Genomic DNA, 17,512 nt, shown 5'->3' with positions numbered 1-17,512 from the left:
TACACATTAAATACAAAACCGGCATGTATCCCGATCACACAGCTACAGAAAATCAGTAATAAATAATCTAAAATCACTGAAGGGCCAATTTAATGCTGCGAAGGATGCTGACCAAAGTGGAGCAGGACGCGACTGTTTGCTAAAGAAATGCAAATTTTATTACGAATTGAAACCAATATTAGGGGAGAGGGACATAGCTGGGTCACATGACGTCATTCAGCTTAAACGGTATGAACACGCCAACGGCAAAAACCTGTCTGTGGAAACAGCAGCTTAAACGGTAGGATAATGGTAAGATACCGTTATCCATTTAGCCGTAACTTAGCGGAGCGCCAGTAGAAACATGCTCAATGTGAGGTGACGTTAACCCTGCTGATCTAACATCGCCTCTGATTGGTCAATTACATGATATCTTCACTTTAACCACCAATCAGAATGGAGCTTTGCAAATAATTCACCCCAATTTTTTTGTGTGGTGAAATTATTCTAACAATGCTGCTGATTGGTCCAACTGATAATGAAAACTTCTTTTTGGCCAATCGGCAGGTAGATCTCATGGGGTTAAACAGGAAACCTAATGGTCCAGTGTACATGTATGCACAGATGGGCACCCTATATGGCCCATCGCGAATTTTTGTGCAGCCCGCAAGACCATCAATTTTTGTGTCAAAGTTTCCTGGTAGCAAGTTTAATCAAATATAAATACCGTATTTCCTCGAATACTCGCCCCCCTCAAATAAATGCCCCCACCACTTTTTTCAACCAAGATGTTTCAAAAATGCCGATATTTCCATGCAATAAAATTGGCGAAAATCTGCATCAGAAACCCGGAAGTGAACCAAAAGTCAGTGTTTCTAGTTCATAGTTCGTCATTTTAGCGTGAGTTTTAAGCTTACCTAATGGTTTTAACCGGAATTATAAATGCTAAAAATGACCTCTAATAAACGCCCCCCCATAGACTACCCCGTAGTCCACTTGCTCATTGTGCATACTCTGGATATTGTATTTAAGGGGTTGTTTGGAATGACAGGTGAGTCAGGGTCAAAAACAAAATTTTTACCTTTTGACCTCAGCACATGTGTATGTATGATCTGCCATACAAAAATTAAAAAAAACAATACCTCAAAGTATCATTTTTAATGTTTTTGTCATAATCACGCTTTTCTACAAATTTCATCTGTTTGTACCGGGGCGTGTCTGTTGCCAGGTAGGCCTACATGACAGCATAGACACACGTTACAACCTTGAATAATAATACAGAATTGTGACGTTATATTCTTCTTAACCTATCTTAGAACTGCCTATTATTCCAATTGTTATACTGTTCTGGTTGGTTTATTGCATATACTGTATAGAAATTATGCAATATGACGACGAGCATGACAGAGTCACCTTCATTCAAATAAAATTCAGGTACCCGTAAGGTACCACGGAGCAATTCGCACGATAATACAATAAAACAGATGAAAGGTATAAATGGTTGTGGAATCGAATTGCAGACCTGTCCCTCTGTCACCTTAGAACTGCATCTCGTAGGCAATGGTAGGTAATAAACCAACCGAACGGTATAACAATTGAAATAACAGCATGTCTTGGTCTCAATTCAAGATGTGCAATTTGGACACACCTACTCGTTGGCTGATTTATACTTCAACAGTTCCTCAAAGCTATATCAGAAAAGCCACTATCTCATTGTTCATTGGCCCGCAGTATGCATCGCCTGGGCACTCAACTTTAGAATTGATGGGTAGGCCTATATGTGCCTACAAGCGTCTGGTCATCGGGTATAGTCGGCTTCAAAAGAGGGGCATATATTGACAGGCACATACCGTCACCTCTAAAGTTGATGCCCCCTGGGTGCTCGTGATTATATTTTGTTCATGGCTCGGATTTTAAAACTCCCACACATCACAATAAGGCTATTGAAAAGTGTATAGAATAGCTAATGATAGACCGGTCCCTGCGATTAGTCGCGGACCCGAGCGACAATATAGTAAACACATCGAGTTTATAACACAAGTGACAGTAGTCGTGAATTATGGAGGGTTTCATTGAACTTTTACCAGCAAAATATGGAATAATACTAACACAAGACACCAATCGAGATGATGATACCAGCCATAATGGAAGGCTTGTATTTGACCTTCTTATGAATCCAATTTCGTGGCGAGAAGTTAAAAAGGTAATGTATATTTCAAGAAATTTGGGTTCAAAAATTCCGTATCAGCCCGTATCATCAATTCCGTAAATATGGCGTATAGAGGCACAACTTGACAATAAACTGAACTATTTAAACGTAAAGGACGCACTGGATACACATAAATTTGTGTTTCCTTGCTGGCGGAATAGTTGCAAAACTCTTTTTTGTCAAAAAAGTTGGACAATTTATGAATTATGATTGGCAAAATAGCGAAAGGAAATAGATTTTTCCAACCATGTAAAACTACACTGGGTTGTTGACATGGTCGACATACATTAAGGCATATTCATGTTCCTAAAGTAGGAGGTAAGTACTATAATTAATTGTTTAAAGTGCTCAACATACCAGCAAAAAGTCATAGGGTCATCAGAGTACAGGGACTTTGTGAAATACTGGGTACAAAAAAAAGTGCGTGAGCCGATATGCAACATCAAATATAAAAGCCGATTTACATAATTTCCCATGACCTTACAGAAGTGATCGTGCTCAAATATAAAACTATAGAGTTTGGTCCTTGATATGCACCATCAATTGTGTACTTGTGATCAATATTGCTAGGCAAACAATCACAGCAAACATGCCAAAATCCTCCCATTTCTCCTCCATTTACACACATATAAACCCATCCCTTAAGCTTAAAACTCTGATTTAATTAATGTGTGCACAATTGATAGATTTTCACATCTGATCAGTCACCCTACTCCCTCTGTTTGTTAGCTTCCCAAGTGGACTACTGACATTGCCTTGGGGTTAAGATTTTTAACACGGGACTCTATGGAGAGTTAGGCCAATTTCTGGCCTAACTAAAATTGGCCATGATGTAATGCATCTTTAAATGGATCTGCCTTATGATTGGTCGCCCATACCTCGCTATGGTTTAAATCGTCTGGGCCCGCGCCATTACCATTAACTACACCGTAAACAACTGTCTGTGGTATTTGCGGCGCTTTTGTGTTGACGCGAAAGTTAATCTCGCATCAAACATCTAGCGCGTACTTGTGGTTAATGAACTGATAAACAAGTATGCTTGACAGTGTGTTTTTAAAGAGCAAAGTCCAGGGGGTAAAGTTCTGCTTACAATTCAAAGTTCATAGTCATATTTTCGGGGTTCGCTATCAATAAACTGGTAGATTCCAAAATCAGAATTGTTCAGTATTAAAGTGAGCCGTTATAATTATGCAAGATAATGTTGCATTCAATTACTTTTATTGTCACTAATCGTCTGATATTTTTAACTCTTTATGACCATTTTACTATTGAATACTTTAATTTTAATAAACATCAGTATAATTTTCAGTTCAACAAAATGGGTTCATCATGACTAATAATAACATATTTTTAATAAAATTCGACTATGGCATAGTCTACCCCCCCCCCCCGTATGGAAAATGCAATGCCCCCAGGGGCGTTTATTCGAGGAAATACGGTATGTATACCTACCACTGGGAACAGTACATGTATATCCCATAAAAAATGGCTGAGTGCATTCACAAACAAAGTTGGTTTCACCCAGACGGCTTCTTGTGTAACAAGGATTCCTATCACATACAAAAGTTCCTGTTGACCCGGCTGGACATGTCAGCTCTGTATCTGTAACAACACAAAATATAAAGTATAGAAAATTAAAAATTCAGTTCTTCTGGACTTGCTACTTTTGATATGATACAGGGTGTCCCATAAAAAATTACAGAGTGACTAAAAATGAACGTAAGTCGAGAAATAGACATCAGAATCAAACATTTTAAAATGTAGCGCATAGCCTATTTTATTGTGCATACTTACTTTTGGTGCAAATTTATGTCAATTCACACCGTGGCAGGTGAAAAACAGGTGAGGCCCGACTTAAGTCCGGACCAAAGTGTCGGCCGACATGCAAAGCGCAAATCTAATGGTCAGGGGTCATGTGGCAATGTTCCAGATGGGGGCCCAGGGGGCGAAGCCCCCGGAAGCTTCAGGATTTTTGAGATGCAAAACCATCTGACCCCCCCTTTCAATTTTGCCTGACAAAAACCATCTGACCCCCCATGTATTCTCCCGGCCCCCCCTCTGGTGGAAATAATGAACGGTCCCTAACATATGAAAATTTTCAGTTGACTGGTTGCGAAGAAATTAACGATTACATAATGCGCGCATCAATGCAGTTCATTCCAAGTTTGATCAACAGGCGCTTTTTTTCATACTCGCTCACCGCTTCTTAAAGTTTGTATATATCTCATTAAATTTAGTCCACATTATCTATTTTATAATCCGACGGTGTTATGGTATTTATGCTTTCACTGATGATTAATAACAGTTTGTCTGAGAAAACTTAAATTTCTGCAATTGGAAGCTTTCCAATTCTTTAGGTTGTGCAATATGTTATATTTTAACTTTCCAAAGAACATTTGAGCCAAGAATGAAAATGACCAAGCATCATCTTACATGCAAACTTTCATTTTCAATCATGCAGGTTTTCAAATTTGAACAAAACCTAATTAAATGTTTTGCAAGAAACATTGTTTAAAAAGAACGAAAAGAATTGTACAGAATAAAATATGAAGTCCATTGACAGTTAACCACTAGTGTGCATTGTGTTGAATGATCTTTCTGTCAAACTTGGAATGAAGTGAATTGACGCATACGTTATGTAATGCCTCATTTCTTCGCAATCAGTCAACCAATCCCAGTAAAATTCTCGTATAAGATGCAGAATAAGATGGGCTACATGCTGATGTTTAGATTTTTGGATTCTGATGTCTATTTCTCGACTTACGTCCAAATTCATTCGCCCGGTAATTTTTTATGGGACACCCTCTATAGGGTCCACAACTTATAGTTCCCCCCTAAATACTTTTTAAAATAAATCGAAATTTTTTTGACGAAATGCAAATGTGTAAAAAGATATAAGTAGCCTTATTTGTTTGACACATATGGACCAAATTATGGTGTCACACGTCAATCATAGCGTTCAGTCAGAATGGTTCAGTATGTAAAAAAAAAGAGACCGTTTTAAACAGTGTTAAAAGTGGCATCTGAGTCCATAGGAGTCAGATCTCAAACAATACAGTATGCCAGGCCAATTCATGTGTTTCTTAAAGAAAACCTGATGACTGCTATGGACTCAGGTGCAACTTTTAAAACGGCCTCTTTTCTTACACAATTAACCATTGTGACTGAACGCAATGATATATGACGCTATAAATTGGTCTGTCGGGGTAAAGCAAATAGGACTATATCTTTTTACATTTTTATATTTCGTAAAATATTTTTTGACTTATTTTAAAAAGTATTAGGGGGAACTTATGACCGTATAGCTACGGCATAATGTAGCTAACAGTATCTTGTCTCATCTCTCTTTTATATATTTGGGGATTTACCATGTACAATGCCAACCCACAGGACGCGATCTGCAGTTTCTGCACACTTTACAGATTTTAAGTTCAATCATCCAATCATATTTTGCTATTTGTAAAAAGGTAAACGCAAGTGGAGGTCATTAATATCTCACAATTGATCGCAAAATGCGTAATTGTTCCAATGTCACACACAATTGACCCGTGTTTGCGTGTTTTTTTAACGCGCATACAAACACGGGTAATCACTGCAAGTAAGCTTGCGTACTTGATGATTGTATTCTAACTGCAAATTAAAACAGTGAGCGGATCGAAGATACATTTTCAGTCGTATTTTAAGCAAAAATTTTGTTATTTTCATCTCATCAAAATAACTTTCATAAGATAACCTCCGGTGCAAAGAATTGCACCGCTGTCTGACCGAAAAACCATAGCAAAGTACTCTAGCATCGAATGCGTAACTATTGTGTGCAAATTCGAAGCTAGAGTTCTCGAGTAACAATTTGGCTGACCAGGCCTCGAAATAAGAAGAAAATTCCAGGGTCCTCTGGACCCTTGCCTTTGAAATTTTAAGGGTCCTCACCGATATTCAAGGGTCCGACGCCAGACCCATGCCTTTGAAATTTCAAGAGAGAGAGAGAGTTATGCGATCACGGTATGTAGATGGTAGAAACTTGAAAACCTGGGTTGAAAACTTGATGATGGGAAACTAAAATGAACGTGTACTCAGGGAGCTTGACCTATTAATGTGAACCATATTTTCCACTGGAACTACCCTGAGTAAAGATAAACACTTGTGCTGAGCATCAAATTGGTCACTTATCGCTCACTGTTCAAAATGTGACATCTACACCAATTACAGTCCCGAAACTGTCTACTTTTTAGCCGACCGCAATTCGAAACATTTAGTGATAGTTAAAATGCGATCCCCAACCCTTTGGTTACCTTTGGACGAATTTGCAGAAATCTCCGCGAGAGTCTCCGTGTCTGAAATTCCCGGTACAAACATCAAAATGTCGCATTTCTCAGTCCCGTGATGATACTATATCCGCGATCGCTGTTTTCATACATGAATATGCATATCTCTGACCCCTGTAAGTGTAAGGTCAAAAATGTGGCGTTGATTTCAACCAATCCGATCCACCGATTGTGACCTTTTCATGAATATTTAATAAGCAGCTTGATACTGACATAATATCTAAGGACGCGCCTTATTTCGAGCGCTGTGGCTGACTAGCAAATGTGGGTAAAACTAGACTCGCCGAGTCTCATGGACGCCGTTCCTATGTCCATCAGACTCGTATTTCCCATTTTGGATGTCAATGGGAAATACACACTTAACGATTTGCGCCGGTTACCCTTACCATAAGTCGAGGCTAAATAAGCCTTACCTTAGCCTCAACTTGGCCTCGATATCTTTTGAGGCTAAAAATTAACCTCAACTTAGCCATCGAGGCTAAGAAATTAACCTTATCGGTGACAAGGCTAAGAAATTAACCTCGTCTTAGCCTGAAATGTTTTTGAGGCTAAAAAATTAACCTCGTCTTGGCCTGCTTTAATTTTGAGGCTAAAATTAACCTCAACTTTTTTGAGGCTATTATTAGCCTCAAAAATATGGTCACATGATAGGTCAGAGGTCAGGAGCAGACTAATGTATGCTGCTCAGAATTGCCAATAATTTTGAAAAATTAACAGTTTAAAGGGTATTTTAGGCTTTTTTACTGGTGCCTAGTTCATGGGGAGCATGGCAACCATGTCTCTGGAAGAAAAATCAGCTTTGCGTAAGTTTCAAAGTATGTATTTTATTGCTTCTTTTTCATCAGGAAATATGGCCTTTTTGAGGTTGTCGAATTCAGCAGACATGCTTGTATTGTAGTCTGCAGACATGTATACTGCAGTTTGATGCTGGCTGACCCTGGTGAAAACGTGTTACTGCACTGATGTTGTTAGGGTGTTATGTTAATTGATGTTTGGGGATGTTTGTACTTTAAATTGGGGTGGGTTATTTAGAGAGTTCAAATATGGTGAGTTAATGTTGTTGGGAAAGTTCAAATAATGAAATATGATAGGTTGTCATATATTGGAAGTGTTATGTTAAGATGGGATGAAGTGGTGTGCATGCAATATATGTCAATGTATTGGAGATGTTTCTACTTTGAAGTGGGGAGGGTCATCTGGAGAGTTCAAGTGTGGTGAGTTTTCACCTACACCCGATTTGAAAGAGTTATATGCTTGGGAGTTCTATTTGGTAAAAGTTGAGATGTGGACATGTGGTATATGGGGATGTTTGTACTTTTAAGTGGGGGATGGTCATTTTGAGAGTTCTTATGGTGAGTTGTCACCTTCAGCATATTAAAAGAGTTGTTTGGTGACATTGGGATATGGTGTACGTGTCATAAAGATAAACTCTTCCAATACGCTAAAGGTGACAACCCTACAAATTACCCCCTCCCCACTTCAAAATACAACTCTCCCGTAACATTGACAGCACACCATATCCCAACTTTACAAATAAAACTTTCCAATACTAGTATGCTCAAGGTGACAACTTGCACCATATTGGAACTCTTACCAAATGACAACTCACCATAGTTGGATTTTCCAATTGACAACTCACCATATTGGAACTCTCCAAATGCAACTCACCAAATAACCCTACCCCCACTTCATAACACCCCAAAAATATCAGTAACACTTATCACCTAGCTGGATCAATAAATAGCCCAACCGTCCCTGCATGCATGTAATGTTTAGCCTCGTAAAATAGCCTCAAATTATTAGCCTTGTCTTAGCTTAGCCTCTAAATATTGCGAGGCTTAACTAATTTAAATAATTAGGCTAATTTTCAGGCTAAGACGAGGCTAAGATAAGGCTAAGACGAGGCTAGTTATTTACGAGGCTAATATTACGAGGCTAATTATTTGAGGCTAATTATTTGAGGCTTATCTAATTTGCATAATTAGGCTAATTTTCAGGCTAAGGTGAGGCTAAGGTAAGGCTAAGACGAGGCTAGTTATTTACGAGGCTAATATTACGAGGCTAATAATGCGAGGCTAATGATTTGAGGCTAATGATTTGAGGCTAATTATTTGAGGCTAATTATTTGAGGCTTATCTAATTTGCATAATTAGGCTAATTTTCAGGCTAAGGTGAGGCTAAGGTAAGGCTAAGACGAGGCTAAGGATATGAGGCTATTCATGAGGCTTATTTTCTGAGGCTAAGTCGAGGCTTAGATAAGGCCTCGACCTTTGGTAAGGGTAGAAACTTGAAAAAAAATCTTTAAAATTTCATCAATGTATATAAAAGTGGTACCAACCGTATTGTGCTTGCTAATTTAAGACTCGGTTGAAACAAAATTGAGGATCGAAAGCATTTTAGTGTCCAAAAAGGCAAAATTATCGTCAAAGTTCTGCGAAATCGGCACCCTTGCGAAGGGTTCAGAATTGAATCGGGAACGAAAATATCCGATCTTTGCGATCAAAAACACAAAATTACAACTTTAAACATACTATTGGCAAAAGACATTATTACCAAACAATACAGAATAGAAAATTTGACATCATTTTCACAAAATATTGAAAAAATTTGCTCACTAGACATCGAAAAAGTATGCAATCCAATTCCCGTTCAAACGCGTGGGAAACTGAAAGTGCGATAATCGTGACTAGGTAAAACCAAGGAAGGTTTGCCTCTCATACCTATATCATGACATCGGGAATTGACGCAAATTTTACGGTTACAATCAGTCATACCTACAGAGGATAAAATTCAAATTGAGAAAATGTTCTAGGTATAATTTTTTCCAAGCAAGGTTCCTTTGACAGCATGATTAACCATCGCGTGAACATATGTGCGCGACGTCAAGTGTGTGCATTAGTTAGACCTTGTGCAAAATAATACGCACTGGACGGCTAGCAGTATGCTTTATTGTAAAAGGAAATCTGAATAACAGAATATCACTTGTTGTACTACGTCCGCCATGTCCGCTATCTACATGTAGAGTCTAGAGATATTATTATAATTGTAAGCTTTAAACCATTAAAGTTTAAAACAAAGCGTTATGAGCGTTATCCATCATTTTATATTGTACTTTTACAGTCACATTCATTCTGATACTATACCAATAATTACTTTGCTGTAGTTGTTGTAGTTGTAGGAGGTTCCATGCTGAAAATTAACGGTAACAATACTGCAGGAAAGGAAAATATTGGCAAAATAAAAAACCTAAAATCTGTAAAACTTCGTTTTTGAAATTGTATACAACAACTATAACCAGCTCGTCTCCCAATTAGCGAATTTTTCCAGCCGTTTTATTTTATCTGGATGTAGGCCTATGGCAGCAGAGTTTTCTTACGGTAGCAGAGAGCAGCAGAGCCCGGGCAGCAGAGCTCTTTATTTTATTTATTTATAAGATATTATTATTATTTTCTTTTTTTCTAATTTTTTTTAATTCTTATAAATTACTACAGTAAAATTGCTGAAGCTGAAGACCAGGCCGAACCAGCCTGGGGGGGGGGGGCTGAGAGCGGACGCCCCCACCCCGCGAAAAAATGGGGTTTTATGCCTTTTTGGTCAAAAAAGGTCCAAATTTTGGTGAAAAAGTCCACTTTTTCAAAATCAGCCCCCCCCCCCCAAAAAAACAACAATCCTGGTAGTACGGGCCTGCTGAAGACTGAGCACCTCCGAGCGGGGCCCCGAGCAGGGAATTTCCATAACCTGACCACCTTTTCTGACCACCTTTTCTGACTACCTTTTCTGACCAGTTTTTACACCATAAGTGCTGGGTGATAATTTGCAAGCTTTTCTCTGGGACTTGTTAATAGATAAACAACATTTTTAAGGGTACATGGTTGTTATATCTTTCTCACTTTCGATTATTTATTTGTACCTTTTGCTTGTCACCCTAAGTGTTAAATGCTCACGGAATTGCTGCCCGGGGCAGCGGCTAGCGTTACCCGTGTAGCTACCGGTATACCGGTCCGTGATCGTGTACTTGGCATGCGGGGGGTCTAAGGTTCGAATCCCGGGGGTGCCAAGTGACTTCATTGTTCATCTTCTCTCCTTGAACGTATCTTCTATAACTTACGATATCAAAAAGCAGGGTTGGGTGTTAGGGTTAATACAATTTTGTTTGTATATATATTTAATGTCTTGGATGCACCATCGGATAGATGAGTGCCACTGATGTAAAAGCAATTTCCAAATAAAAACTTATTATTTAAAACAAATAAATAAACACATCCAATTTTCCTGACTTCATATTTCGAACGAGTGCTCCCTTCAATCTTCAGAACAGGGAAATGCCGCTAGCCTAGTGTTACCCCCAGCACTTCCCTGTACAGACTTTCTGTTTGTCTGTCTGATAGACAATTAAACCCATATCACATTCATGCTGCACCCTTAATATACCAGGGCATGTATGACAAATATCCTGAATATGACCTTGTGAAGTTGTAATTGTGTTTACTTTATTGATTATTGACCCATCACCTGAAATGACAATTGCCTCCTCTCTAAACTGAGAAATTAACTGCCCTGTGAAAAACAAAACAAATTAAACTTGATAATTTCAATTTTATATCACTTAACATCCAGAATGGTACAACATTATTGTGCAAAGTGTAAAGATAATAAAAATGAAGCAAACATCAAAATAATGTCAAAAAAGATGGTCAGAAAAGGTGGTCAGAAAAGGTAGTCAGAAAAGGTGGTCAGGTTATGGAAACACCCCCCAAGCACCTCACTTACCGAAAACCTGCAAATCTGCCTAAACCCTGAGAAATCTATATTCGTCTCAGGTAAACTTTAACCTGTATCTGTGAGATTAATAATAAATAACTAATATTTCGCGATCATAGGAGCCTCCTTAAAACACTAAAGAGAAAGGGATTCTTAATAATAACCGGATAGTTTTTGATTGTTCGTATACCATGGTTTTGTAATTCTTCTATACGCTCGGTATGAAATGAGCAATGCAGTTTTTGCCAAAGCTCACTACCATTTGCAAGATGCTGTGAACTACCAAATCACAACAGTTTGAAATAGTTAATAACCTTAAAATATCGAAATTGACGAAAATTGCGTATTTGTGTTCTAGAGACACAAAACTAGAAGGTGTTTTCTCAAATTTTTGAATTTTTTCCTCGTTTTAAAAAATACCTTAAAATATCCAAAATTTTGGCAGTCAAAATGTCAAAAACGCTTATTTTTTACATTGTTTAAGCCGACAATACGCAAAGGTACAAAATATTCATCCATCATCATCAGTGTGTCATATGTTTCAGACCATGATTCAGATTTATTTACTGCCCATGCAAATCTAAATAATGTTCTGAACACACTAATGATGATAGATGAATATTTTGTACCTTTTTGCGTATTGTCGGCTTAATGTAAAAAATAAGCGCCCACCCAAAATGACTTTGTTAAGCGCCGTGAGCGGTTAATGGAATACGGTACATTGTGTAGGTCTCATTATGCAGTCATGTCTACAGCAGAATTCACCACGACCTTTGCAGGACTTAAACCCCATTAAACCAAGATAAACCTCATTGAAAACACCTTTAACTATGTTAAATCGGGGATGTGTCTCATAGCCCTGGTTAAATCCATAAACATATGTTTCTGATTTACCTGTGCGATATTTCAATGTGCTGTGATGAAATAGGTATTATAATTTCAGTTGGATGCACCATTACAAAGCAAACGCACACTACAATACTGAGCGTGGCCTTTGTATCCGAAATGAGAACAATAGTCTGCTTATTGTTATCCAGTCATGTTGATGGTACAACTCATGTTAAACTTGTCACAGTTATTGTGATCGTATCACACAAGTAAATGAGAAACATGTGATTTTGGACTTAACACGGTTTGGAAAAAGTTTTTCCATTTTTTAGCTCCCTATCGGGCAGTCAGAACTTCATATTTGGGAGGCCTCGACAACAATCTTCCCAAAATCGCATTTTAATCATTTTTAGATGACCATAGAGGGAAAGAATTGAAGATTTTTTACAGCTTCTATGGCGAAAATTGATCAAACCGATCACACGATGGTGCTCGTTCGAAGTTGGAGCTATCGCGAGTCAGCTGTTGAGCACAATTTGCCATTGAAATTACACGTCCGACTGTTATGAAATTTTGGAAGACTCTCTACGGGAAAACAGCTCGACAACAGCTTTCCCGTGACATTTTTTACTTCAAATGGTAGTATGTTAAGGACGAACATTATAATTCACATGTGAGCTTCTATGGCTATTATTGGGTGAAGGGTTTTCCCACCAGCCCGCTAACTAGTTCATTGTCTATACCTACAGTACAGTAAGTGAGCTAGAGGTCAATCATCAATTGGAGCGCTGTGTGTGCACAGAATAGGAAAAACGGACAGTAACTGCATAATGTACTGTACTTAATTGACAAAATAGAGCATTATTTGCTTACGCCTATACTGTAGGTCAGTATCGGTCTTTGTATCTTTCGGCAAAATGACCCATTTTTTTTGTTCTTGCCCTGACTATCGAATCCAATCAGATCAAATTAAATCAAACCAAATCTGTGCATTCACACAGATTTTTTTATGTTTGGGGGCATTCATACTTGCTATAAATTATGCAGGCCTACCTCTATTGGTATTCAAAATTTTGCGAGAATTAAAAACAAGAAGAGTCTTTCAAAAAGACACAGTTCACGGATCAGGTGTATAGAAATTTGTTCTTCCATTTTCATATCTAACCTACTCTGCACTGATCTTACAATGAATTAGTGATTTGAGGCATAATGACTCCTACATCCTGACTCTGGCTTATAACTCTCCATCCAGCAAGAAACTCATTATCACTATCATAGGCTTATTGAAATTCAATTAATATACCATGCAGATAATAACCTTGGCCCAATAATTATTTGGAATCCAATTAAGATAAGCAAACATTACTGGGTAGATAACAGGAATTAAGTTTTATCAGTTGGAAGGAATTGAGTAAATCGCCTGTATCAAAATAGCAGTGTATTTTTCATATATGCAGTAATATGCTCAGCCTTATCACAAAATAAACAATAGCATTGACCTTACCCACCAATCAGTAAAGCCTATTATAATCATGTGATGGCTCAATCCAATAGTAAACATGCTTAGAAAAAAGGCAAAAAAATAGTCCTGGCTGCCATTGTCTCAATACAAGATAAGATGTGCTAAAAAGTCCTTCTCATGTGGGGCCGGATTAGATAAAGGGATGCAAACCTGGGTATGAGGCATTAGGAATTATTTCCTAGCCTCATAATCACAGGTTGATGGGCTACAATAGTTATTCAAGACACAGTGTATGTAAGGGATAAACTGTGCATATGAGATATGGGTTCAAGTGGGGGAAATGTTCACTGCCGTGAACAAAAATGTTTTCTAGCATATCTGTCACCACGTGCAAGGGTAATAGAAGATAATAATAAAGATAATAATAAATCTATCTAGAAATATTGTTGTTCGGTAAGCAGACTTGAAAGTGCTGTCACCCGGGCTGGTTACCACTGCTATCAGCAAGTTTTGAAATTGATAACGATCTTTGATGACATTATGTTGTTGTTACTTAATTTGCCGAGTTAATTTGCAACCTTGGTACATATTGTGAATATTCGATTTGAATGCTATCAAATTATCTTCTTTTTTCCCTATTCAACACTATTAAGTTCTTGGGGTTCTACATACATGTACAGGACAGCCAGCTAAAATTCTAGGCATGCCATGGATTCTAGCAAAAGTTAAGAACCCTATAAAAATGGTTCTTTTTGGCCTTTATATAAACCTTTTTCTTGGACTGTCTAAAATGGTTCTTTATTTGCAGATCAGGTTTTACATACAGGACAGCTTAAGAACCTTTTTAAGTTCTACTCAGTCATGCCAGTTGGAACCTTTTTGTCCAAGAGTGAATAAGTGCAAACAAATAAAGATCCAACAGGTGTTTTAATTATATCTCCGAAAGAGCTGAGAATCACTCCACCAAACATGCCAAAGCTAAAAGAGTGAATACCCGATACCTTGAAATAGGGGTTTCCACTGTTTTAGGAGTGAACAAATTTTAATCTTTACCTAGAGCAGCCAGCGCACATGAACATTAAAAAACAACGGATTCGAACCGGCGACCCGTGTTGGCGTATTACTAACACGGCGCTCTAGCCAATTGAGCCACAGAGGGACACTGGAGAAGAGCGGAAGAATGGAAGATTTAGGAGTGGTTGAATTAATGGAGGGTGTCGGTCCAGTTATTTGCAAACCCCGCAGAGTAGCAATGGGGAGGGGTATCCCTCTAAAGTAAAACATCAGGGAGGGGTGTCTCACTCAAGTTTATATGGTAAAGCTGGGGGGGGGGGGGTCTAGAGCCAGTGGTATTTGGTGACAGTGAAATCGGTTACTCGGTTGGTTTGCTCTCATAAACTAAATAAAAAAGGTCTTTGAGTGAGAAAATGTATTTGAAGATCGAAGAGTTGCGTCCCAACCCCATTTTGTAAGTTGTAAGATTGTTACGGTTGCCAAAATCAATTCGGGCTGCCGGCTGTTGCATTTTGAAAAGCCTTTGATCATATTGATTGCATATTATGTTAGTGACATGCATACCAGTGAAAAGGCAAATTTCTTTGCTTGTCCTCAAGTGAAATTTTTGAGGCGGGGTCGGTATTACATTGTTAAATGTGTACTTGCCATATAATTCTTATAGTAGTCGGTTTCTATATTTTCGTACCAAACACATTCTAGTTGTCATGGTTGTCATTATACGGACGACTAGACCTATGGAGTAGATAGGAAACTTTTGTTGTCCAATCATCCATGAATAATAGATATCAGATTTGGGAAAAAGGTGCATTCGCGGTATTTTAAGGAGGCTGTAATTTTCTTCCGAATAGGGTGTGGGTTAATATACGGGGTGGGGGGGGGGGGGGGGGGTCATTAGAAATTTATACTATAGATAACGATAACGATTACACACCCACTTTCCAAATCCAACAAATAGTGTATAGTAAAAGGAGCATGGATACAGGGATACTAGTACAGCACTCACGGTGGTCAGGCTTCTTAAGCCATCGGGCTTAACTTGAGATCAATTAGTCCTATATACCAGTGCTTATAATTTCACATCGTACATCATTTAGAAAGAGATAGCAATAAAATGGATCCACATTGGTTGGGCTAGCATGCAGGCTTAGTAAGCCTGATCACTATCCAAGCGTCGAGAAATCGGACCATACAGGCTTACATACTAGTGCCTATTATAGACACAAGCATCTCATGATAGTAAGTCCTTTTAAAATTACACTTAGATAATAAAATTAGTATTATCAGATCAGATAATAATTTGGCCTAAGGTCTAGTATTAGTTTTAGTAACACGTTGTCTTGTGTATGTATGAGATTGTACATGCATCAAGGTCATTGTCAAATTCACACTATTATGAACAGAATTTTAACAATTGTTCCATTTTATAAAAGAAATTTGTTCAATTGCAACGAACCGTAATAAAGGCAAGTAGCCAAATTGTACCACGTTCAACGCACAAGGACTATAACAGTTTTAGCGCGGTTAACCCTCTTCACACGGATGTCAACTGCAGACCCCGCTGCAGACGACACCTCACAAATTTGCTGATTAAGCATTTATTGGGCTATTCCAGTCGAAATTCAAACCCCTACACCCCCCTCCTATATAAAGTCATGTAACGTGGTGTTTTCTCTCACGGTCCGCTTGAAATTACCGGGAGTGTACGAGATGACAAGCCAAACTTGGACATCATGTTTTTGCAGAATTGACAGAGGCTGCAGCATCCTCTTAGCCCGGGGGACACATCAAACAAATTTGGTGGGTATGCTCCCCCGGAATTTTGAGGTGGTGGGTCTTTGGGAGCTGACGGCGCACCGGTAAAAGGGGGTCTTTTGGAGCTGCGAACAAGTAAAATAGGGACTTTTGGAGCTGCGAACAGTCAAAATCAAGGGTCTTTCTTGGCTTTTTGGTTGAAAATCGCCTGAAAAACAAGATTTTTTTTTCTAATTTCATAAATGGCTGTATTTCCAGTGAAGATGATAAAAGGTAGCAACAAAAACCTGCTCACCTGTGGTGCATAATGAATCGGTCTATGTTCTAAATAAGAGAGATGATCGATTGGTTTTTGGATATACCAACATTTCTTAATGAGGACTTGCGTTTTGGGAACTTCTAAATGTATAATAGCTTTATCACGTATACATCAACTGCGCATCAAAAATGAGAAAAATTGTCAAAATACCGGGGGTGTCCTACAAGCTGAACTTTGGGTTGAATATTTGACATGTTTTTTGCAGAATTGAAGGAGGCTGCAGCACCTCCATCTGGATCCCCCACTTCCGTTTGCACTGCACTCTATAGCTGTAGAGGCTAAAACGATAAACATGTAACTTAATGCTAACCCTACACTCTTATCCCTATATCCCTAATATGCAACCATGACGGCAACGAGGGTAGGCCTACACTTATAAATTATTGATCGAGGATTCAAAAGATGAACCTACCTTGCTGAGCTAATGAACCACTCGTTGTCATAACAATAATCAGCACCACATACAACCAGGTCAAATCCATGATTGATAATAAATTGCACCAACCCGTATCTTGTCGTTAAATGGCCACTTTGCACAGCTTTCTAATACATTATATGATAACAACAACTGTAAACTTGTATTAAATCCACGCCATCGTCCGTATGACAGAAAATTATGTCCCAAAAAATAGCTCCTAATTTTCGGCCTTTTCGGCAAATTAACCGATATTGACAACCTGCTGTGGGTGGAGCGTTATAGTACTTTTGTTTGTACAATGCTTGATGAATTTATGGCTTTACACCGTAACAGAGGGTTAAAAAAATAACAAAAAAATAGTTGTCTACGTGAAAAAAATAGAACCAATAGCTGCCTTGAGTAAACATTAGGTATTTCTTTATACAGCGCAAAAATACTAAATACA

General features: G+C 38.4%; 1 protein-coding gene across 1 annotated transcript in view; it reads right to left on the bottom strand.

The window, feature by feature from the left end:
* The window catches only part of LOC140172614 (hyalin-like), a 76,795-nt gene extending 59,664 nt beyond the window's left edge, over positions 1-17,131 (bottom strand). Inside the window, exons 1-2 of the mRNA XM_072195751.1 lie at positions 17,062-17,131; positions 3,641-3,790 (exon numbers count right to left, since the gene is read on the bottom strand). Coding sequence (XP_072051852.1) covers positions 3,641-3,790; positions 17,062-17,131 — 220 coding nt within the window. The remainder of the gene's footprint in view (positions 1-3,640; positions 3,791-17,061) is intronic.
* Between the last annotated feature and the right edge of the window lie 381 nt (positions 17,132-17,512).

The sequence above is a fragment of the Amphiura filiformis genome, chromosome 16 (assembly GCF_039555335.1).
Source record: "Amphiura filiformis chromosome 16, Afil_fr2py, whole genome shotgun sequence".
NCBI classification, from domain to species: Eukaryota; Metazoa; Echinodermata; class Ophiuroidea; order Amphilepidida; family Amphiuridae; genus Amphiura; species Amphiura filiformis.
Note: the sequence above shows the minus strand (reverse complement) of the source record. Positions and strands in the feature narration are given on the sequence as shown.